Genomic DNA, 26,580 nt, shown 5'->3' on the forward strand with positions numbered 1-26,580 from the left:
AGACTCGTTATCATGAAACCACTTAATAACGAGTTTAATTTGGTCGAAATAGGTTGAACGAAGCGACTAATAGAGGACTATATATACGTAAATGCTCCCTCTCCCCACTTTCCTTCCTCTCTCACTTTCTTTTGTGTGAAACTTGCCCAAAAATATAATATAATGTGATATTGCCTGTCGTCGTCTCTCAGCACGTGGTCGTCGTTAAATATAAGCGATTTATATCAGTTTTTTTTTTTTTTTTTTTCAATTCATTCTATCCTATGTTCGGTTTTCTTCAGGAATTCCTTTATGTGAATGATTTTTAACGCAGTAAATTTTCATGACAAGTTAAAAAGGCTCTTTGTGAACTGAAGCTATTCAAGCCATAGAAAGCATAAAAATAATATTGAACACTTTATGCGACACTCTGCACCCAAGCGTGAAATATGGGCATTCAACGAAAGAGATTATTCATTCAGACGTGACTATTACAGTTATTATTATTATTTTAAATTGTTAAAATAATTCGTGTATATAGCATTTCAGCCAATTAAAACAATCGTGCTGTTGTTGTATCGTCTCATACTTCCAAATTTCGCAGCGTGTACTGCATGGAATGAATCAGCATATTTTACCCTTACTCTTATGGCTTCACTCAAGCAGCAGTTCCCACCCACACAGACACAAATATTTACATTATGCGAATTTAACTGCACTGACTATGTATTCGTAGTCAGTGCAGTTTTTATATACGTACAGCTGCATTATCTCAAGGTTTTTTTTTTTTGTTTGTTTGTTTGAATTAGTTTCTTGAGAACCCTAATTCTTTAAGATTTTTTCTTCTTTGAAGAAGAGGATTTTTTTAATTTTTTTTTTTTATTGGTACAAAAGTATCAGGTTCGGGCTTTTACCATTCTTATTTACAAGACTTTAAAATACATTTCTATTTATTTCATTCGTAACTCTTCAGAACCTCTCATATAAATGTGCGCTACCTTAATAGAAGTATTTTAAAAATAGATGACTTACGTAAAGAAAATATTTTATTAATGATAAGTTATATCCAAATAAGACAATACTTATTTTGAAAATATAAATATAATTTCATTAATAAAAAAAAATCTCAATGTTATCAACGTCCGCTTCGTTCTTAGGGAAAAAAAAGTAAATAAATGAAAGTAAATAAATGAATATGAGAAAAAAAATGAGTGATATGTATTCAAGCATACATATCACTCATTTTTTTCTCATATACCATTTATGAAAAATAAATGTGATACGAGATAGGGTTCAGGCAGGTCCGTCGCCAGATTAGATCGCACCCTAAGGCACACAATTAAATATCGCCCCTGATGGATTATAAGACAAAAATATAAGAAAAATCTCCAATTGCTATTTTATTTTTATTACAAGAGAAACATTAATGCGGCGTTGATGGAGATGCTTCGTAGCAGAGGTTCGGTGTAGTAGTTGAGACAGTTGTAAGTGTCCTCCCGCGATGAGTCTTCGGACTCCTTGGAGGTGTCAGGAATAATAATAATACGGCGCCTACCGCAATATGGCTAAATGAACGCCCTTATTAAGCGGGGCCGTGAGGCAGGCTGCCTCTATGCTACGCCCTGGTACTGGGTTCAGACAATTTATAGCAAACATACACTATATAAACATTACGGTAACTATACGCCAGTAGCATACTACATGTGTTTCTATTTAAATACAGCATAACCTAACAGCAAAGAAAGTAACACAAAAGTGAATAAAATGCAACCTTAACGCGCTACTTTGACTGATGCTATTGTACTTCCGGCGCTGTTTCAATTTCCGTTCTTTCTGAAATAGATGCCATTGGTTTATTTCTGCTTGCATATTTATGGTTCGTATATCGTTTTTTATTTTAATTTTATTTATTTTTTTATGTTGTAATTCTTATATTGTTGTAATATAATTCTGTTATATTTATCTTCGCATCTGTTAATTTAAAGGACACTTTCTTATATCTCAGTTGTTGACTTCACTGATTTTTGATTGAAAGCAAAGTTATTTAATGGCTGCAAGCTCGCTGGACTGTTCATAAAAACAGGATAATTTGTAACGTGGTATTTCTTTATCTTTATTTAGTGGTTTCAACAAGGTTTTCTTCTTTTTTCTCCTTGAAAAAGGCATTGGTTATTAAGATTTTTTTTTATTATTCTTATTTAAGAATGATATATGAGAAAGATATTATGGTAAGATTTCCCTTTATGAAGTAAAATTTTCTTATCTCTCTTTTGTGTACTGGTATAAAGAAATCAAGTTTCATGACACCAAAGCTTCACTGCCCTTCCACACACACACTCTCACTCTCTCTCTCTCTACAGAATGAGTACTAATAAACAATAATTCTCTTGCTCACATTAAGTTCAAAGTTCCCGAAGAGTAGTTTTGGATATAGTAAGAGAACGCACAATACCATAAGGTAAACCAGTCTGATAAGTGGAGCTTCGCTATTTTCCGATACAGCAGATATTTTTTTTTGGAAATTTCAGCCAACTTTTATTTATTTATTCATTTATTTAATATGTTATACAAAATGCGCAATTTACGAGTATATTATACTGAATTCTTTATTGAATACGCAGTCAGTGGAATATTTTTACAAAACGAATAGTAACTAAAAATAGAATTTTTTGAGAATTCTGGTATTCTAAAAATAGAATATATATATATATATATATATTTTTTTTTTTTTTTTAATTTTATTATTATTATTTTTTTTTTTTTTTTTGAGCACGATCCGTGCTCAAAAAATTCTATTTTTAGTTACTATTCGTTTTGTAAAAATATTCCACTGACTGCGTATTCAATAAAGAATTTAGTATAATATACTCGTGAATTGCGCATTTTGTATAACAAAGTATTTCGAGTAGCCTAATGAACAATTTCTGCTCAAAGAAATTCGAAGGTTCTTTATTTCCTAGAATTTCAATAAATTGATGGACATTAATCACCATTTATGACATTCTTTTGACACACCCAATAATAAACTCTCGTCACGTTCCTTTGTCGCCTAAGTAATGAATTTGGATCACAAACAAACGTTTCCTTTCCAGTTTCACAGTGATATTGTTTTCGTTGTGAATATCCCAAATTCAAGTAGTATGTGATACATTCAGAGAGAATAGGCAAAATAGGATGGGGGGGGGGGGGGGTTGCTGATGATAGTAGAAAAATCGCAACCAACAAGTGTATTCAGCTAAAGGGGACATTGCATTGCGAGTAGTGTATTTAGGCTATCTGGTATGAGACAGAAGCCAGGAGTGCAAAATATGTAATTGGTTGCTTGCTGCTAATTTAAAAGGGAATGCAAAGGATGGACATGGATAGTCAATCAGCTCAGTGAATGTAAGGAAAACAATTATGATGGGAATTTCAACTATGAAGACATGTTGGGAAGAGCAGTTGACGCATCAGGGGTAGGAGATGGAATTTTTGTAGTAACTAAGAGATTGTCACCTGAAACAGCATGTAATGGAGGGGATACCGGATCTGATGACATAAGGTTTCTCCATGATCAAGGTAATAGCTTCCGCTGAAATAGGGAGAGTGATCACATAGACTTGACCTGGGGGGTGGCTAAGCATGTGGAATTTTCGGCGAAGCAACTAAAGCTATGAGGCCAGTGTGTTATGTTTCTAATGTGCTTGTGCTCTTCTCTATACCGTGTGTATTTCCGTATGCTCTTTTATATATTTCAGGGGGAAGTTTACCTGCTGTATGTAAGGAAAAAGGTAGTCAGAAAGCGCATAATACAAAGCACAAGCAAGAAGGGTAATCAGCGTGGTAAGGAAGGCAAAATCATATTATTAGAGGAAATTAGCCATGTAGGCTAAAGGAGTCTTTTCGTTATGTGAGGAGTAAAAAAAAAAAAATAATTACGGTAGGAGAAAATGAACGTTGATGATAGGGAGCTCACAGAAGAAGAATAAAGAGTTGAATTACTAAGCAACTGCTTGGCTAGGATGTCTCATTCACGTGACGAAGCAGTGACTGAGGCAACGGGGACGATAGAAGAAGATGAATACAACCAAGGGATTGAAAGAGGGGGGGGGGGATTTCAGCCTATTTAAGAGAAGGTATAATGCAAATTCTCTATCTGATAAGGCTGTTTGATTTCTCAACTCTGGAAAGGTTCCCAATGGAGTATAAAGAGAGCTTATTTTTAGCTCCATTACATAGAGAACGCTCCAAGACAGAAGAAACAATTCAGGAGTGGCCGTTAAAGTATGGAAAAGTTAGACAAGCCCAAAATTCATGAATGAGTGAATAAAATATATTCTACGCTATACAGCACGATTTTGCAAAATCTTGGTAATTTATTCTCTTCTTATTAAAAGTGAAAGTTGAGTTGTATATTGCAGGACTTTGCAAAGAGATTTGAAAGAATTTCACCTTGAACTTTATTATGTAAACTGAAAGAAATAGGGATGGATATGAAGCCGGTGACAGGATAATAGAGTGGCTCTAAACTTAAAAGTTTTGATAGTGTCACATCCGGAATATATACGCAAATTTGGTTGCATAGGTTTCTTCCGGATGTGGAACTGTTGAAGAGGACCGAGAAGCGATTGGCCCATGGTGTGCTGGTATGAAGAGAGACTGAAGGTTTGTGGATTACAAAGTTTAGCGAATAGAAGAAAGGAGAGAATATGATAAAGATGCATTTTAAAGCGATTTTATTGAGGAATACATGCTGAAGAAATTTTTCATTACATGAAAAAAAGACAGAGGTCTGAGTTCAATAGTATATTTTGCATTCTTATAAAATGGCGATGTGGTATAATAATTCCTTATCGTTCAAATTTTTGTTACTTTATACAGAACTGTTCGGATTCTATGTTGTTTGCATTATTTAATAATTAAAAAAAAAACTAGTAACTAAGCATTTTTAGTTAGAAGTTTGCAAAGTGATTCGTTATGTTTTTAATTACATTGACTAGATGAAAAAACGGATAACACCATTTTATAATTTGGCGTTCACTTTATTTATTTTATTTATTTTTTTTTTCAATGAAAAGTTGTTTAGTTATCCTGCCAGAAATAATTTGCATTCCATACATATGCGAAAATACCCTTCATTCTTCTCTCGCTTTTATTCCGTTCGCAGTATGTACCATTCTGTCTCTTGCAAATATCACATAATACAGTACTTGCATACTGGACAACAAACAAATCTGGTAAACATCACGTGAGTCGATTGGGTTTTTCCGGTGGCACCCAAGTTAGTTTTTGCCTTCATTTTGAGAACGCGAAAGCAGCATCAGGTGTAACTTCTAAATTGCATTAAGGAAGTCAATGCTGAAAGTTTATACGTGTAGGAACGATGTTTTAAACTGATGCCAACTTCCTCCTTTTCAAGGCGATTTATATTTCGCACGCACGCACGCACGCGCACACACACACACACACACACACACACACACACACACACACACACACACACACACACACACACACACACACACACACACACACGTATATATTTAGGAATTGCAATTTGGGAAAGTTAGGAAATATATATATATATATATATATATATATATACAGGGTGTTCGGGATAAATTTGACATATTTATAATTAATTATATTTTTCCGTAAGTTACATGTATTAACACACACTTCTCTTCATTTAAAAGTTTGGACCCTTCTTCATTCACATACAAGATGTCAGAAAGGATGGATAGCTGGAACCCACCTGAATCATGGAAGAGAATAACTTGTATCATGATGATTCGTGCCCGCCATCAAAATAAGGATATTACGACTGCTGCCCAATGCTCCCTGAATACAGTAAAAACAATCAGGCATGAACTAGAGACTTGCAATGGTGACTATGAGGATGTAGCAAGAAGAAAGATCCCTAGCAGACGATCTGATTGCGTTCGTACAGCAGAATTCCTCGCAAATCTGCAGGAACAGGTGTTGAAGAACCCTGGCATTGGAATTCGGGCTTTGTTCGTGGAGTTGCTAACTGTAGTCAAGCCCTGGATAACAAGGGTAGCCAATGGTAGGCCGTATGTATGGCAGCAGGATTCGGCCCCTTGCCACACCTCTGGGAAAAGTCAAAAATGGTTGTCTGAAAATTTCTACGACTTCACCAGTCCAAATGTTTGGCCTCCAAACTCCCCAGACCTTAACCCCATGGATTATTTTGTATGGGGCGCAGTTGAAAAAGACACCAATCGCACTTCCAGTAATACAAAAGCCCAGTTAATGGATAAAATTAAAACAGTTTTTGCGGCCCTTCCCAGGGAGACTGTAGCATCAGCTTGTTCGAGGTTCCGAAGCAGAATTGAAGCTGTCATCGATGCTAATGGTGGTTATTTTGAGTAAATCTTGTTGATAGTATTGTAATTAACTCTGCCTGTAATGTTTTTTTGTCAATTCATTAAATTTAATAGATACAAAGAAGATTTTCTTTTTCCTTACGAAACTGTCAAATTTATCCCGAACACCCTGTATATATATATATATATATATATATATATATATATATATATATATATATATATATATATATAATAGGTAGCAGGGTTTTTTCTCCCGGAAACTCGTGTTTTTCATCCCACATACAGACAAATATCGCCCCTTCAGAATACACGGGATTTACAGACAAAAAATACTAGTTGTGGTGGTGGGCGGTAGATGGCGTTGATTAACAGTAGAGATTCGGTGTAGTGGTGGAGACAGTTGCTATAGTAGGTGTTCTCCCGCAATGAGTCTTCGGACTCCTTGGAGACGTCACGAATAATAATAATAATAATAATAATATAAAAAAGGATTAAAAACCTAGCTTATAAAATTGCTTGGTATCTTTAACATATATATATATTCCCTAATTCCTACTCGCATACCAGAGGTTCAGTCGATCCGATCGGTGCGTTATAATCCATTTGGGGGAATCAAAATCGTATTTAGACGAATGACAACTTATTTCTTCCCACTCGTAAATGTGCTTTGAAATTATCTTTCTGTGCTCGACTCTCAAAGTGATCCATAAAGTTTAACTTCCTATTCAACATCACTCCCGAGCCCCTCTGTAGCACGGAAGAATGATCTTTGACCTTGGGTCGAGAAGATGTTTAGAATGTCCAGTCTGGAAAGTTTACTTTTGAAATGAGTTAGCTTATAATTTTCTTCCTAAGAAAAGTCGGCGATTTTATTCTAGCTAAACAAGCCGGCTTGAAAATACCCGCATTATATTCTGTCACAACCTTAGTTTGTTTAGATTATGTAAAATAGAACATCTTTAGTGTAAAATGTAAAACCTTGCCCTTGGCATTTGTTATCCTCTTCTGATAACAGTAGCCTGTTAAGTCTTTCTGAAGAGATCAGAATAACTTCTTATCACATTCTCCAACTTTTGCTTCATCAGCGAGTGTTCTCATCATTCCCTCCCCTCCCCAACCCGCAAACATTCTCGGTATCATTAATGTAGAGATTAAACAGCCTTAAGTCCAAGGTCAGAACCTTGGACTGCTACCCTTCTTTCGTTAAATTCTGCAACTTCAGTTAACGGAAATTATGGTCACTTAAGGAATTGTGAAATGCTTTTCAGTTGCTTGTGTGACTCGATGATATTGCTCATGAAAGGATTAGGATGCGTACACACGAGTTTTTATTTATTTCTGTATTTAATTATTGACTCGACATAGGAGAGATTAAACAAAACTGCCGTATGTGGGCTAAGTTAATAAGGGAGTGAAAATAGTTTCAGTCTTAATAAGGGGATTGCATAGCCAAATAGGTGAGCCAATCAATTAAGCAAACTTGTCCCTACTCTGCACTAAACCGTGTAACTGCACCTGCGCGTAATCGAAGTTTAAATGTGCATCCAGTGATGTGAAGTTAGAAATTTTAGAACCGCGAATTTCAGCCGTATTGTAGGCTGAAATTCGCAGGCCCAAAGCACATTATTGTCTGTAGTTATAAACTCCGTCCCCCACTTCTGTCTCCTTCCACCGTCATTTTTTTAAAGCCAATTTTGATACAAACTTCTTTTTAATTTTTTTTTCTCTAAAACTAAACTGAATAATAGCTATTTGATAACCCTTAGATTACTACGCTGAAAATTAAGATAGAAAAACAACTAAGCAATAAATCCTCTTATTTTACGCAGATATTCATTAGTTTTCCAAGATCTGTAGAAATAATGTTAAAAAATGAGGGGTAGCGAGAAGATCAAAAAAGCGACTGCACTCATTGTTCGAGGTCATCTAAAGACCTGGAAAGCCAGCTATAAACATGGATGATTAACAATTTGTTAACAGTTAACAAACTCAAGCCTTTTCATGTTAAAACATCCGGAATATATGGAGCACCTAAAATTCACCTACGCCCTGTTGTGGATAGTATACACAATCCCACACACACATTTGCTAAACATTTAGCTAAATTATTAGCCACCCTCACATATAATTCCCCCTTTGTTAAAAATTCTGTTCACTTAAGAAGTATTTTAGAAAACCATATCTTAAAAAGTTCAGACATGATGATTAGTTTTGATATTACTTCACTATTTACCAATCAACCATTAATTGAAATCCTGGATTTGCTAAGGTCATCTCCCCCAGATATATTTGAACTATTTAAATTTACAGTACATGCAGATTATTTTGCATGGAAAGGGGAGATATACAACCAACTAGATGGAACAGCAATGGGCTCCCCTTTTAGCCAATTTCTGCATAGAACACTTGGAAAAGCTACCTATGAATACAGCCACTCTCAGACCAGTGGTTTGGGTACGTTATATTGATGATGCGTTTTTGCTATCTGACCACATAGTCCAGACAGTTTGGATCCATTTTTAGTGTATTTAAATAGCCAACACCCTAAAATCCACTTCACAACGGAACAGGAAGCTAATGACTATCTGCCTTTCCTGGATACACTAATCACACGTCTTCCAGATGGTTCCTTATCATTCTCAGTTTATAGAAAACCCACACACATACAGTGAGTTGTTTGCACATACAGTCACGCCATCATCCAGCTCAACAGTATGCTAAAAACACTAATTCACAGAGCCAATGACAATGCTCTTACTGCTGAACTCACTCACTTACGTCACACATTAGCCAGTGGCTATAATCCCCTCCATTGCCTATCACACAAGACTACAGCAAAACTGTCACCACCCCATACATTCAAGGCACATCTGAAAAGACATCTAGAGTGCTTAATAAATATCAGCTACTCACCTCATTTAAACCTCGTGTCAAATTGGCAACTCTCATCCGTTCACCTAAGGACAAACTCTCTTCTTTATCACGTCCAGGAGTTTATGAATTGCCCTGTTTTTGTGACCGGGCTTACTATGGACAGATAGTAAGAACTGTTGACATCCGTCTTGGTGAATATAAAAAATACATCCGACACTATCGTTATGGGAAGTCAGGTCTACTAGGCCATACCTTGGAACCCCCCCCCCCCCTTCAAACAGGATCAAATGGAAGAAAACAAAAGTGCAACGCAGAAGTCAGAATAAATCAGAGATTATTTTTCGAATCAACAGTAACCTTAAAACATCCTCCAAACCTCAACAAGTATGGCTATAAATTTATCAAAAATCTGGGAGACAGTAATTTTAAGATCTGATTAATCCTTGTTTTCTCTCTTTTTCCAACATAGATGGCGCCAAATTAGGACTTAAGTTCCTTGTGTTGTCCGTTACAATTTCTTTCTTTCTTTTTTCTTTTTTAAATAGTCCCACTGATATACCAAATTGTTGTTGTTTCGTGTACTGTGACAAGCTGTTCTAGTGGTCTGAAAATGCTGGGTATAACACCAGCGAAATATCAGCTAATAAGTTAATAAATATTAGTTATTTTCTTATCATTCTGTGTTGTAATCACCGCAAAAATAAACTAACATAATAATGCTTCATATGAACCATGGGTACATTCAATGTATTTCGAGTATTCATGCTAAGCCAAAAGAATTTTAGATAAATTAAAATGTATTCTCCAAAGTTGTTTGCTGATCATTTGCATTGTTTAGTTATTATAACTAGAGACGGCGCTTGAGTAGGAAATTAGGTTCAGGCGACAAATTAAAAATGCGCAGATTTACTAAAAAATTTTGGAAGTTACAGATTTTTTAAAAAATAGTATAAAAAGTAAGCTCTGATTAACCCAAAGATGTTGAGTTAGTAAAACTAATTAAAGTTTAAAATTAGCAAAAGTTTATTAAAATGTTTATTTTTATGTTTTTAAACTATTTCCAGGTCTTTTGTGCTGCAACCTACTGGACATCGCATTTAAAATCTAAAGCGTATGTTAAATTTCTTAATTTTTTGCGCAGTTGAATTTAGTGGAATCAAATTCACGACATATTTATTCGATATTAGTCTCTCTCTCCCTCTCTCTCTCTCCCTCTCTCTTCACACACACACACACACACACACACACACACGGAAGTAAGTGCAATTGCTGTTACAGAATGTGATATACTTTTTTGTAAAGAACTGGAAGCAAAAATTACAAATTTTATGCACATAAATCTAAAATCGGATAGTCATGTGCCAACAATTTTGTGTCATAGGATGCAAAGATAGAACCAGTTGCACAGACACAGGATAGACACAAAGCAACAAAAACTCAAAATACAGGAATTTAGAAAATAAAAGCAATTAGCAGTAAAACTTACCAATTGCTTCCATAAACTTATCGAAGTTTTCGCTGGAAACCATCTTAAACTTTCCACACATTTTTTCTGCCATTTTGGATAAGAAGACGTTGTCCGGAGGGAAACCAGATTCGGAGAGGTGAAGTGTCCCGCTGTAGTCGAAAGCGAGAGGAAACAGATTCTCACGGATATCTCTTTATAGAGCTCCCCTGAATGCTGCTGACGTCAGGGTTACCGATGAAAGGTGCGACTTGAAGCAGCTTCTGTTGAGTGATATGTAACCGGAATAAGTAGGGGAGATAATTTGCTGATAATTCTTCAAAGGCAAAGGAATTGTAAGAAATTAAATATTAATATCTTTTTCTCGTTAAACTGCATTTGTAAATTAACCTTTTTAACTTAAAAAAATCAGTTTTTAATAATTCTTATTACTGATGGCTAACACATTTCTTCTTCAAATAATTAGGCTTGAATACGTTAACGAAATGATAAAATAAGATGTTAAAAACGAAAATAATTTTGAAAAAAAAAAATAATACAAAAGAATATATATATATATAATGTCATTAATGTTAATTTTTCTAAGAAATGAGATATTTAATAAATTTACTTAAATATAATGAACTATTTTCTGCTTGTTGATGAGTGTACAGAAAACTGCACTCCGGGGTCATAAAAAGGTCACAGATTCCTCATCTCCCCCCCCCCCGTAGATTAGTTGTCCCACTTATAAACTCACTAAGCCTTTAGCGCAGGTTTTTAAACGGTCTATCAGATTACATAAACTCCAAGTCGCTTTAAAAATGCTACCTAAAATTTAAAACATGAACAAACGGTCATCTTAGTCAGCTTCATTTTCCCCCTTTCATTCCTGGTTTCATACATTTTAAAAGTGATTTTACAAAATATGTTTCCATTTGATTTAACAGCATGTAGCAGGGTGCCCCCCCCCTTCCTTTCCCTTAATATCTTTATACAGAACATTTCAAGACGTACACACTCTGCGTCTTGAAAACTGAAACCAAAAATTAAAACAAAAGCGTAGTTTAAAGACGTGGGTTTCATTTTCATCATCTGACAACATGATTAAAAACATTCACCACCCTTTCTCATGAGAAATAGTTTACACTGGTGCCATAATTCTTCCTGAAACTAGACAGAATTTAATCAAGAAAACCGGTTTGTAAATAAACTCAGACGATTCTCTCACATGTGCAGATATTTGTGGAGATATCTCCATCGCGAACAATTTTTCATAAAACATGCCATCATTAAGATACTTGCTAATCGGACAAAGAAACTATCCATGAAACACTGCTAGATGAATTCATTGATTTTATCTATCTTAGAAGAAGCACGAAATAAGGTAAAATACAAACGAATAAAATAAATCTTCTAACCTGTTTCATTCTCCCAAGGGAGAAATTAAAGCTAAATGCAATTGGATGTTCCTTTAGCAGTAACTTTTTGAAGACGTGGGCAGCCAATCTCTCCATCCTTCAAGCATTTATTGATAGTGAGACCAAGTTACCAATGAAACAAGGCATGCAAGGTGTTTCGAGAGAGAGAGAACACACACACACACACACGCACACACACACACACACACACACACACACACACACACACACACACACACACACACACACACACACACACACACACACACACACACACACACACACACACACACACACACACACACACACACACACACACACACACACGAGACTGGAGGGTAACTGCCACCACCATCTCATGGTGGTCTAAACCTTTAACCTTAACCCTTATTATTGTCTGTAATAGTGTGAGTATTTTGAGATGAGAGATCAGAACCTCCTATTTTCCGGGAGGAAAAAACCTTGATGTTTCCTATATGCATATCAGCTGTTTCCTCCTCTTTTCACTCCCTTTGGACCATAACAGAGCCGGGAATTAAATCATCTGGTGCTCCATTTGATACTTGAGTGTGTTTACCTCTTAAATAATAATAATAATCATGATAATGATGTAATTTGCAGTTGCACAACACAGGTATTCTTGTGAACACGGATTTTTTCCACCCGAATACGGAGGTGGTGAGGTTTTTCCCCCCCGGAAACTCGGGTTTTTTATCTCGTGTACAAGGAAATTGGCCTTCAGAACACACAATTTACAGACAAAAAATACTGTTGGTAGGTGGTGATGGGCAGTAGTATGGGAGACGGTTAGATGTGTGTAGTGGAGTGGACTGGAGTAGAGTGCCATCCTGTGTGAGATCCTTGGACTCCTTGGAGGTGTCATAAAAATAATAATAATAAATTATATTTGGAAAATATCGCACATTATACTCATAAGCACTTTCCACATTATGTCAAATAATATTTATTGCAATTAAGTATACCAAATACTTTAATAATATTCAGTGAAAAACTGTACCATCCTAAATGAATAGTAGATCAGATTGGATTCCTTTGTTAATCTTTACAACTTTCTAAATCAGGGAGGCAAGCCTTAGATTGGTTTTTGGAATTCAAAATTAAAGAAAAATGAACGAAGCATATAAACGTAACGATGTGCAAATTGTAAGAAGAATGTATTATAAGATACAAATTTCTTATAATTTGTGCATCTTTTATTTGTAACACCTACATTTGTTTTCTTCTAGGAAATGTGAAATCTAAATTATGCAAATATAATTTTTGAAACAAATTTATTCCAGCGATATTTGCGAAAACTTTTTTTTGTCAAATGCTGTCAAATCACTACCCTGATCTCCTCTTGTCTTACGGGGCTTTCCCGCATTGCGGCCTGTCTGCTTTGCCACTGCTTTATTAATGTTTTCATGCAGCCTGGTTTACTGAATGATTGCAGGTTCATGCCTGGGGCATGGATGTTTGCAGGGGTGAATGCTGGTCTTGAAATTCACGTTTGTTCTTGTTATCATTCAGGGAGTGAGAGGTGTGATTAAAGTCTGATTAGCGGAATAATGAATTACTGACCATTGAAAACTATATATTTAGAAATTTATGCACATTTAATCATACAAATACAACATTCATTTTACAAATGATATTCTATCTTTTTCAATTTAGCTACTTGAATAAAAATTCTGCCCTATGGTTCTTTATGAACTGGTCAATAACGTCGTCATAGAAAGTTGGTTTTAACTTAATTTTCCCAAGCAACACGCACACTTGTAAAGGCTGGCTGAAGCTCACTGGCTAGAACTACGTTGACTGTATGGCCTGTGTTTAAGCAACAGAGTGAGACGAATTGAAATGGCTATGCGCGCGCATGAAATTACAGTGCTGCTGCGAGGACCTGAAAGCTCCTGCAACCGATCAAGCCGAGGTAGTTTTGACTAGACGAGCAAGCATCGGCCTTCGATACACAACGCAAAGCTCAATTATTGCAGCGCAAGCTTAAGACGTCTTCTGTCTACAAAAATAAAAGCCTAAATGGAATGCTTATAAATGCATGCATTTATTAACAAATAAATAGTACTTCTTTCTCAATTAATGAGCTTGCGCAGCAAGCATGGAGAATTCGCCCCTGGATGTTTGTAATATCCTACGAATTCTTTGTGGAAAGGGCATCCGTGATGCTACCACTTCTAGCAGAAGGCTTCACTCCAGACCCAATGAGGTATGGGAGTGACCATACCGTGTCAAAATGAAGTCACACGCAAATAACTGACTAATATTTTCATGCAGCGACGTCTAAAAGAGAAAAGAATTCTTATATTCCTTGAATATACAGGTAAATATAAATATAAATCTTATATTCCTTAAATATATAAAAATTAGAAATAGGTGCATTTAAGAGGTACTTTTTGAATATTCGAGAGTAAAGCAAAAGATTCCAACTATGCAACGGAATCTTCAGACATTTGATTTAACCTTCACGCGCGTACACACACATGCTACAAAAAGAAAGAAAAAAAGAACTTCAAACTGAGGGAATAACAAAAGAAAATACAGAAGACTTAAGCAACATAATGCAACTGATCGGCTGCAAAATTGGGATTCAAATCGCAACCACAGACATCACCTCTATTAACCGAGGCCCACAAAAAAAAAACAAAGAGAGACCGCCACCAATCATCACTCGTTTCACCCGCAGAAGTCTGAGAGACTCCATTCTTGCAGCAAGCAAGAAAACAAGGCCGACAACAACGATCCTAACTAACAAGAAACTCCCAACACCAATCTATATAACGAAACACTGGACTGCATACTTCAGAAATCTTTTATGCGAAGCAAGGAAGACGAAAACAGAGAAAAACTACAAGTTCCCGTGGACTAAGGATTCACAAATATTTATGAGAAAGAATGAAAACTCTCGAGTTTATATAATTACAAGTGAACCCGACTTACACAGCCTACCAATATAATACACTAACTCTTCACATCCTTAAGAACAAGATTAGAAATCACTTAAAAACTATATAATGGAGATCTCAAACATAAGCGAACATATCCAGTCAGACAATATAAATTTTAAGGTCTTTGACTCTTTGAAGAAATGGTCAGACAACATTTCCAACAATACCAACTTCACTATCGTACACGCAAACATAAGAAGTATAAAAAAACACTGGCTTACATTGAAAACACAGTTCAACTATCCCATGATAAACATCAATGCGCTAATACTGACTGAAGTTGCAATAAACGACACAGAAATTTATGCACACAACATTAATAATTACAAAACTTACAACTTATGTAGACCAAACAAAAGAGGAGGTGGCATCATGGCATTTATCAAAGAAAAATACAATGTGACTGAAAAATAAACTCATTTCGAACATGCGGAAACACTAATTTTGGAAATCACAAATAGCCACAACAGCATCAAAAAACAGTATATTGTGTAAACACAATAAATACAATATACAGACTCCCAGATAATAATCCACTCAGCTTTCTTCATGAGTTAGAAGTATGGATAAGCGGCATCGAATCCCGTACAACACAGGCTCATCCTAATTGGAGATATTAATATAAATTACTAGTTGTGGTGGTGTTGGAGGTGGGTGGTAGATGGCGTTGATTCGTAGTAGAGGTAAGGTGTAGAGACAGTTGAAGATGTCCTCCCGCGATGAGTCTTCGGACTCCTTGGAGGTATCAGGAATAATAATAATAATAATAATAATAAATACTCTTGACCGCGCTTCTTCAACCACTAACACATATCTTGATATGCTAAGTCAGTACAACATAAATCCTACCATTAACTCCCCAACAAGAGAAGAAATACTCAACAACTCACTAACACAATCATGCATTGATCATATCAACATACGGGCTCCAATCCATACATATACATCATCAGTAATTAATGTCAAAATTGCCGATAACTACTTTGTCCCAACTTCGTTTTACTACGTTACCTACCCTCACTCCCACCACCACCACAAAAGTCGACAAAACTCGATCATACTAAAGAGCATTGTCGATGTAAAAAAAAAAAAAAAAACGTAAAAAATACAGACTGGAATTTCCTACTTAAAATAAACGATCCTGTAACATTATACGGGAATTTTCGACTAAAGTTCACAGAAATATACAAAAAATGCAACAAAGCCTACACTAACGATGCCACAAACAGATAACAAACCATGGATAAATGACGACATACTAAATAGTATTACTCTAAAAGAAAATCTATATAAAACTCAAAAAGCCACCCAGTAACACACATTTACAAACCTTATACAAACACACAAGAAATCAACTAACAACAAAAATTCGTAGGGAAAAAAGACACTACTACTTCAAAAAATTCATGGAATATAACGACAACATGAAGCAAACATGGGCTACACTCAACGAATTAGTAACTCGAAAAAAGAAAACTTCAGCACAAGATTTTATTGCAAAAAGCTTCGGTCAGGACACAAACCAAGAGGAACTAGCAAACTCATTCAACCATGCCTTCACAAACAATATCACACATCTCAAAAAAGACAAACTGCCAACGATCAACAAAAAATTACCAACACAAAGTCAACAACAAACGATGTATTTTCCACCCGTAACAAAACAGGAACTGAAAGAAGCACTCCTACAACTAAAACCAAAAACCACTCCAGGAATAGACATAATAAGACTCAGACCTTATAACACACTTTGAACAAATTAATCCAATACTTTTGAGACCCGTGAACATAATATTAGACAGAGGCATTATTTCACAACAACTAAAAACTGCAATAATTGCGCCAATATACAGACACGGTAAAAGAAATGATACTCAGAACTCAGCTCCTACCAGTCATCTCAAAAATTCTAGAAAAAATAACACACACCAGACTACAGAACTATTTACAGAAGTACAACATCATTTCACAAAACCAATATGGCTTTCAGAAAACAAAAGCATCATCAATTTATTATAAGAAATCGCTGACATAATAAACAAAGCTCTCGACATAAACAAGTATACTTCCTTATACTGCTGGACTTAACCAAAGCATTTGACACACTTGAACATGACATACTGCTCACCAAACTATACTCAATAGGTATAAGAGGAATACGTGGTTCAGGAACTACCTCTCAAACAGAACGCAAGTAACAAAAATAGGTACATGTCACAGCCGGGATATACAAATAAAACAAGGTGTTCCTCAAGGCGCCATATTATCACCCACACTATTCAACATATACATTAATGATATTCATAACATGGCCATAAGAAGTCAAACATTTCAGCACGCAGATGACACTGCACTACTAGCAATCCACACAGACATCAACACGGCTCTCTGCAAAGCACAACGAGACCTAAATGAAATCACAACATACTTCCACCAAAACGCAATTCTAATCAACGGCACCAAAACACAGATGTTGATAATACACAACCCAAGAATCATGCGCCTCGCACCGCTATCGCTAACTGTCACACACACCGTTGCATTAACAACAAAAGTACCTGCAAATGTCCCGAAATCAAACCTATAACACATGCAAAATACATTACTCTTTCTATAGATTGCCATCTTAAATGGACAAAACACATAGAATACCAACATACCAAACTCCGGATCATCGTAGCAAAACTCTTCCAAGGTAAAAGACATTATTCCATACAACATAAAAAAACTCCTATATCACGTTATCTCCAAATCCCTACTCAGATACGATGTAACAGTCTATGCAAACACATCAAACAGCCACCTAACAAAATTAGAAACATTACACAGGAAAATTGTGTCAAAAGTGATTTTGACACCTTACACGCAACAACCAATATCTGACCACCACATGGCAACACATAGAATCATGAGCATTAAAAACCTGAAACACTACATGACATTAACAAGGAATTACTTCAACATTACCTATCGAAACAACAGAGACACATATCGTGTAACACGACTTACAACAACTCTCTACATCCCTACACCCTTCAACAACTCATACGGTTCTTCTGTGAGATCATACCAGATACCAACGCAACTCAACAACCTACCAAGAAATTTAAAATACATAGATAACTACAGAACATTAAAAAACGAACTCTGGAATATATACCAATAAAGTTAATACACTAATATACACATCACAAATCACTAGCATCCAATGCCTACATCCCATGCATAAACAGTAACAACAACATAAATAGTGAAGACTAAATCCCACTCTCTTCATAAAAGCTAAGCCAAGCTTTGAAGTAGATGGGATTAACTTGCCTCACTCATCTACATATAATCCTTATAATCAAATGCAGAAATGTAACAAAACAGTCAGTAAATTTCATAACAATAAAGAAGATACTAATATGTGATAATATCATTAATATAAAATTACTATGTAACATGAAAAAAATAATGTAATAAATTATTCTTATTATTAAAAAAATATGTAAATAATGAGTTTACTTTGTATGTTTGTGAGAAATAGGAAATATAATATTTTAATTGCACATGTGTAAATACTGCTGTATAATCACTCTTTCTCAAACTTTGAAAAAAAAATAGTAAACTACATGTAATATTATATAACTTGTGTAACTCTGAACTATATAATTGTAAATTATTACTGTGATTGTTATTTTAAAAGATAGCAAAAAACTATGTTATCATCATTATTATTGAAATTTCATTATATGTAGCACTTAGTGCTGAAACAGTAGACCATTTGATTAGTTATTGCAGCAAGATTACTCAGATAGATCATAAACAAGACATGATGAGGTTGCAAATGCGTATTGAAATATGGTTTCCTAACTTGCAAAACTTCTTGGGAACGTCTGATTGAAAAAGTTATTGAAAATGAAAATGCGAACATATTATGGGACTTTAAAATTCAAACAGGGTGCTTAAGAGTCAAAGCTGCATAACTATGAGAGAAGACCTCCACATAGCCTTTAAAGGAATGCGGAGAACCGACCAGGGCTTCTGACATAATGTCCAATCCTCATCTTCTCATGGTGCACCCTATTAGGTGCACCATGAGAAGGTGCACCATGTTCGTTCGGTATCTACCTTGATACCGAACGAACTAGGATGGGCTGGCAATTTGGGATTTAGCCAAATAAATTGTATTCTTATTGGTTTAAACCACAATATTAAATGATAGTACAATAAAATATAAAATTCGAACATATGGAAATCTGGAACACAGTACGCTAGACATCAGTAACATCAGTATAGTTGAACAACATGTGTAGTTTATTGAGGTAGTAGTGCCAGGATATATCAGAGTAGAACATAAAGGGTATTAACAATTCACCAAGTAAAGAGATTTGGAGATTGAAATTAAATACAATGAATTTGGAAATACCATGTGAGCTGTGGGAGCAATATCAAGAGAATTTATGAAACATCTGAAAAAGCTTAGCTTCCAGATATAACACTATCTGGAGATGATCCCAAAAGCAGCAGTAATATGGACATGTCACGTTTTTACAACTAGTCGTTTCCTAAGCCTTTGGATAACGCCCATATTGGACATAGCAACAAGTGAAAGGTTTGATTATGCTAATTCGTGTTTCTTCTGCTCTTTGACAGTGACATTTTTAATTTTATATAGAAATAATAGGTTTTATCTTCTCCAAAACTTCGTGTTTTTATCCTCAGAAAATAGGCAAACCAGACACAGAATTAACAGTGACACTACTCTCGAAGGTAGTTATTTAAGCAATAATATTAATCAAAGTGGACATTCTAATAAAACTGATTCCTTAAAACATTTATTACTTCTAAGAGGGATGAACCCTGATAATATAAAAAGGGGTTTTTCTGTAAAGAGGCTTTAAAATAAAATTACTGACGTAACCCACAGAAATATTCCGTGAGACATGGGTACCTCAGCTATCAATTATGTTTACTTGTTTCCTCTCTAACTTCAAATCATGAAATTTTGCTACGAAGTCAGTTAGTTCACGTGGAAAGATTCTGCTGTAATAACGCATGCGCACGGCTAACATGCTGTTCTGTATTAACGTGCTTTCAGTTGTGATACCGTGTCTTATGGTGGGTGAAATAACAGGTGGTAATGTGCCTGTTTGGGTCTTAAATTCTGTTATGTTATTGAAAAAAAAAAATGTCATTTCTTTACATTTATCTCAAACCACAGCTTAACAGAGGTAAACAGATTTTTCAATAAAGAAATCTTCCATAAAATTCGGGTTATGTTGATATGCACATCAACAAAACCCGATTTCTTAGCGATTTGTTAAAATTGTTTCTCTAGGTCAGAATATTTTAGGATTTACCGAAAAGTTAGCCGGGATGAATGAATTTTAAGATATTAACCTTTACAGTCCCAATTCTTATCCTTATCCAGAGAAGAGCGACCAAGCTGGTGACATTGAAATGCCTTCCTATGAGGATAGATTGAAGGTGTGTGGGTTGCAAGCCTAGTTGACAGTCTGAAAGAAGGGAATGATAGAATCTTCTGAGCCCTTTTTGTAACCATTTTTGGTTATAGGCAGGTCCTAATCTGTTCACCTTTCCCTTTTGAAGGCTTCATGATGCCAGCATCCTCTAACCATCTCCAGTAGATCATCCTTCCATCATCCTTTCTGGTCATCCAGGCGTTTTGTCTTCCTTCATATGGATGCCACTGGGTAATTGTCTCTGCCCATCTATTACTTTTCATTCATGCAATATATCGCTTTCATCTCGATTTTAATTAAAATCTTTTTTCCCTATACCCAATGCCTTTTTTCTTTCTTGTTTTTATATCTTCACTTTTATTTTGCCTTTAAGTCTGATGTTTGATAGAAACTTCTAGGGATTCTATAAGATTGACACAAAAGAGATTTTGCATACATGACAAGTAGAGATGGAACGAGGAGTCATGGCTGGAAGTTTTGTAAGTGTCATTAATAAGGGTGTGTGGATTAGATGTTTTGTTTGGAGCATAGTGAATGACTGGAGTAGATTGCTAGAGGTAGTTGTAGTGTCCTGACAGTGAATAAGTTTAAGGAAAAGTATAATAGGTATTATCTGAATAATGGTTAGCATGGAGTCTCTTGTGATGAGGCTTCTGACTCATTGGAGATACCTGTATAATAATAACTAATAATATTACAGTATTATAATTGGGTATCTGTATAGAGTTATCAGAGGTTGTTGTAAGGTTCATTCTAGCTTGCCTGCCTGTTATAGTCTACTCTTATAATGCATCATTCAAATGAAGAGCTCTAGAAAGATGAATTGCACATAATTAGTGAAATATAAGTTTTGACAAGCATCAGAGGCACTTTGTCTTATCCCTGCATTACGTTGACAATACAGCATCTGCGTAGGTTCTCCCATGTGTGTATGTTATATACGTGGAAGTAAGAAAGCTATTATTTACAGTGCAGTACCAATCCATGTTCATTATAGTTTGGTAGGATGATACACTTTATTCTTGATGTAGCTCCATAGGAAAATATTTGCCAAGGTAAAATTGAGAGGACTGAGAAGGGATTAGTGACTTGTGCAACACAGTCTGGACACTGGGTAAAGTTTCACCTATAGATAGACAATTTTTCTGTCTTGATGTGAAACCACTACACCCTGATTATTGGAGATGTGGCTGCCTGAAAAAAGTTCTATGTAATAATTTGTAGACTAGAATGGAATTCCTTGATTATTTAGTCAATCATTTGGCCATGATAGAAGAAATGTATGTCATTATAACTTTACCATGCTATTTCAACACTTGACATCTATGTCTTGGATGCTAGATGCACGTGTTTAAAGTAGGGAAACAGAACTGTAGCCCACAGTACTAAATGTGCTATAGGTTGCCAACCTTTTGTTGGCAGGATGAACATAAAAATCCCTATAAAAATGTGGTGGCTCTATCTGATAATGATGACAGCCTTCGAACATGTTTTCAGCCTTGATGTAGCTGAGGCATAAGCTGCTAAAGCACATCTAGAAAACCCATTCTTTTGATTGTTGGTTCTGTGAACTAAAAGGACCAGTAAACATTCTTCTTGCTAATAACATATAAGGTTTAACTTTTTGCAATGTTTTTACTGACGTTTACATAAAATATGTGTTTTCCTAGTCCTGACATCTGAATATTGTGTTGATTATTCATTTTGCTAAAATGGAATGAGTCCTTATTGCCAAGACAGCTCTGGTAGTGAAGTCATTATCCCTTTTTAAATGCTGGAACATCTGATTATAGAAGTTATAATGTGCCTTACACAAGGGTTCTATGACATGAATGTTAGTTGTTTTTGTAACACATACCACACAACTGATTTTGTTATGATTGGCTTATGGCTTTCACACTTAACTTTTTTTTCAGGATTTTTACAAACACATCCTGTATATGTTTCTCTCTAACTTCAAAAGTGGATCTGAATGATTGCCTAGGTTTCTGATATGCCACACTTGTGTAACAACTTGTGTATGATTGATACAAGTCAGATTGATTTACTTGGAGAGTTTTTTACGGTACTCTCAAAACCAACATGAAACAACTATTTAAAAAAAAAATAATAAATAATTTTTTTTTTCATTGAACTGTAACACAAGTATGGCATATTTGATTCCTGTGAAATCTGGCATTGTCTGTGTGGGTGTGTTTCAGTACTACCAATTTACCTACTATGCATAGCAATTTGTTTTTCATTTTAGCATTGTTCATTTTTTATAGATAATGAATGTCAAAATTGCAGCCCAGTTCTATATGTAACCTTATTCCATAAACGTGTACACTTCAGTTGATTTAAATGTTTGTTATATTATTATTATTACGTGACACCTACAGGGAGTTCAAAGACTCATCAAGGGAGGGCACCTACTCTACAACTCTGTCTCCACCACTCAATCCACCAACTACAACTTGTTGTGGGAAGAGGAGTCTTTATATGGGAATGGATGGAATATGACCACATATATTAGGAGAATGTGTGAAAGAGTTGGAAACACAAGAAATGTTTTCCTGTTGTCAGATTTCTGCTAACAATAGAATTCTGGCAACAGGGACAAACAGTCCCAAAAGAGTGGAACGGAAGAAAAATATTGCCACTGCATAAGGTAGAATCTAGATTAGCACTATCAAACTATAGGTCAGTGTTCATTATAAAAATTATGGAAACAACTGTCGTGTTAAAGTAAAACTTTAGTTTAATGTAAACCAAAATAATCGCTCGCTGTTTTGACCTGATGAGTTTCCACTCATGAGTTTCCACTAAGATAATTCCCTTATCAAGGGTAGAGTTAGGATAGAAGCATCTAACTATAGACCATCATCATCTCTGGAGTAGTCATTAAGTTGTTGGAGAGCAATCATAATTAGTATTGCAACCAAGGTTAGTAAATAGCATTGTAAAGGATAGGTTGTGCTTCAGCAGTCTGTTCATATTTTATAATTGAATGACTGCAGAGTTGAATGAGGGAAATGGATATACCATGCTTTTGGATTTTGCCAAGACATTTTATAGGATTCCACATGGGATGTTATTATACAAACTTAGAGGAATGAGAATGCAAAATAAGCTTTTGACATGGATAGGAGAGTAATACACTGATGTCTCTAAATTAAGGAAGAAAGAGAAAAATCGTTATAACTAAGTGGGGAAAACATCCAAAAGTGAAGTGTGTTATATAAAAGTGATGCTGAGTCTGGTCACTGTATACAAATGAGTGGCACTATCAGCAATATATGCAAATGATCATAGCATAAAAGCAGTTGTTTTGGAGAGGTTTTATATTTTTTCCTTAAAGACAGACTTCACAAAGGTGGTCTCTACACTAGCTGACTGATAGTCTGTGTAAACCCATTTCCATGGCAAGGGAGAGAATATTGTCACCTGAACCTAGTGTTGCCAGACATCCTTTATTTTAGCCAAACTGTCCTTGTCTTTTATTGAAATGAGAAAGGATGCAATTTATCCTTTATTTTCAGTTTTCAATGACTGTGCCTCATAATGGCAGTGGCAGATTTCTGTACAGGCATAGGCTTCAAACTCCACATGTGTAGGGCCCTCAAAGCTGACAAATTGTTTTGGATGATTTAAAACATCATGAACTGCCATTATTTTTTTTGTTTACTGATTGATGCTTCTAATGATGCCAGCCTGGTTGACTGAGTGGTTAGTGCATCCGCTCTCAAGCCAAAAGGTTGTGGGTTCAAATCCCACCGTGGGCATGGATGTTTGTGATTATCTCTGAAAATACTACTCATGTGTAAGGGCTTAAGTGCTGTGAGGACATCTTGTTGGAGGCTTAATGAATTTTTTACAACACTCAAAAAGAATTAAAATAGAATTTAATACTTCCTATATTTCGTCCTAGTCACTAGGACATCTACGGGGATTACAAAAACAATTAATGTAACATGCACACAAATAACTTACAATACTAAGCCCAACCACATGGGTGACACTAAAGTCCTATCTAGGTGGAGCGCCCTTACGAAAAAGTACAACCTACACACAGCATATAAGCCCCACTGCAAACTTGCTACCCTTATCCATTCTATGAAAGATCAGCTCCCTCCTCTCTCTCTCTATCTGGAGTTTACAAAGTACCCTGTTCCTGTAAGCTGGCGTACTTTGGACAGACAGGCAGATCAGCATCCATCCACCTGGAGGAACACAAGTCTTACATCTGTAAACACAACTATGGCCATTCAGGCTTGGCTGACCATGTTTTGGACACCACCCACAGGGTATCATGGAAGAAAACCACCATGCTCCACCTCAGCAAATTTAAGAATGAGAGATTTTTCTTAGAAGCAGCAGCAGCAGCTTTCAGAAACCAACCAAATCTTAATAAATACGGTTGCATTAAGCTTCTGAAGATTTGGGAAACACTCATCCAGAGGTCCCACCTTACATTCTAGCGCCCTTAGAGGGCGCTCCACCTAGATAGGACTTTAGTGTCACCCACATGGTTGGGCTTAGTATTGTAGGTTATTTGTGTGCATGTTACATTAATTGTTTTTGTAATCCCTGTAGATGTCCTAGTGACTAGGACGAAATATAGGAAGTATTAAATTCTATTTTAATTCTTTTTGAGTGTTGTAAAAAATCCATTAAGCCTCCAACAAGATGTGAAAATACTAGTTAGTGGTGGGCAGTAGATGGCATTGGTGGAGATGATAATGGTAGTTGCACTTTGCTGTAGTTGGTAGATTGAGTGGTGGAGATGGAGAGTTGTGGAGTGGGTGCCCTCCCTCAATGAGTCCTTGGACGTGTCACGTAATAATAATAGAAAGAATATCAAAGTGTTTGCTTTGTTAATTCAATACTTCAACAGAGAATATGGTCTTAGAAACTATTCAGTTAATATTTTTGAAAATGCTGATGAGAGTGCAGTTGGAATGTTTGAGTGCTTAAAAAAATCAATGAGTAATTTAGGATTGGATTAGCAAAGGGTATCTAGTTTCAGTGCAGACAATGCAAATTATAATTTTGGGAGTAATAAATTCTTATTCCAAAGAATAAGAAATAAAAATTAAGAAATTAATTGAAGAGTAATTAAAGCAAACTGTTATGTTCACATTATTCATAATTTAGCTAAATGTGCTTTTGGTAATTTACATATTGATATTACTATTATTACGTAACACCTCTGGGAGCCCAAAGACTCATCGAGGGAGGACACCTACTCTACAACTCTGTCTCCACCACTCAGTCCACCAACTACAATGAACCGCAACTACCATCATCATCTACACCAACGGCATCTACTGCTCATCATCACCACTAGTATTTTCACAGACAATCGCGAACAGCCATGCCCATGACGGGATTCGAACCTGCAACCTTTTGGCTGAAGAGCGGATACGCTGACTACTCGGCCAGTTAGTCTCGAAAATATATGATCATTTTTCTGTGTGAGCTAAAAGAAGGGATAACCTTAAAGAATTCTATGAATTTGCTGAAACAGAGTAAGGAAATTTTAAGGCACATACTATCTAGATGACTTTCTTTAAAACCATGTATAGAATGAATTTTGCTTTCATGGAAGGTTTTGAGCATTTATTTTTTGTAAGCAAATCAAAAGACTGTTCCAAACAACTTTTTAAAATCTTTTAAATTATTATCATTTTATTATTATTATTACCCCAAGACCTCATGGAGTCACAGACTCATCTGGGAGGTCCTTTTATCACACACACACAGCTCATCATACCGTGTTTTAAACACATTCAAACTCTTTGCAGACACCACACTTTCAGGCAAGGCATTTTAATCATTCACAACTCTGCATGAAAAAAAACTGCCCCTCATTCCCCTACTCACACCCTCTTTATACAGTTTCCAAGTATGACCTCTAGTTCTCCCCCGATCTCCCACTATTTTCTGTAGAACTTCTCCAGCATCGATCCTATAAAAACCCCTTACCAACTTGTAGGTCTCTATCATATCTCTCCTCTTCCTCCTGTTCACCAGACTCTGCAAATTACATCTTCTCAATCTTTCCTCATACTCAACATTCCAGAGGTCAGAAATTATTGAAATTTAAGCAGAGGTCCC

The 26,580-nt window shown here is 35.7% G+C and overlaps 2 protein-coding genes across 4 annotated transcripts in view; one reads left to right on the top strand and one right to left on the bottom strand.

Annotated features, from left to right (window-relative positions):
• LOC150095790 (sodium/calcium exchanger regulatory protein 1-like) overlaps positions 1-10,825 on the bottom strand; it is a 60,780-nt gene extending 49,955 nt beyond the window's left edge. Inside the window, exon 1 of the mRNA XM_090410009.1 lies at positions 10,669-10,825. Within this exon, the coding sequence (XP_090266135.1) occupies positions 10,669-10,741 (73 nt within the window). The 5' untranslated portion in view covers positions 10,742-10,825. The remainder of the gene's footprint in view (positions 1-10,668) is intronic.
• Positions 10,826-10,897: 72 nt separating this feature from the next.
• The window catches only part of eIF2Balpha (eukaryotic translation initiation factor 2B subunit alpha), a 108,365-nt gene continuing 92,682 nt past the window's right edge, over positions 10,898-26,580 (top strand). The window contains exon 1 of one of the 3 annotated variants that reach the window (XM_090410007.1): positions 10,898-10,982. The gene's annotated coding sequence lies outside the window, so the exon portion shown is untranslated. Of the gene's footprint in view, positions 10,983-20,091; positions 20,230-25,972; positions 25,992-26,580 lie in introns of those variants that run through there. The other 2 variants (XM_090410006.1, XM_090410008.1) reach the window with 2 other exon arrangements.

Source organism: Typopeltis vanoorti, chromosome 20 (assembly GCF_054136105.1).
Source record: "Typopeltis vanoorti isolate ZY-2024b chromosome 20, IOZ_Tvanoo_1.0, whole genome shotgun sequence".
NCBI classification, from domain to species: domain Eukaryota; kingdom Metazoa; phylum Arthropoda; class Arachnida; order Uropygi; family Thelyphonidae; genus Typopeltis; species Typopeltis vanoorti.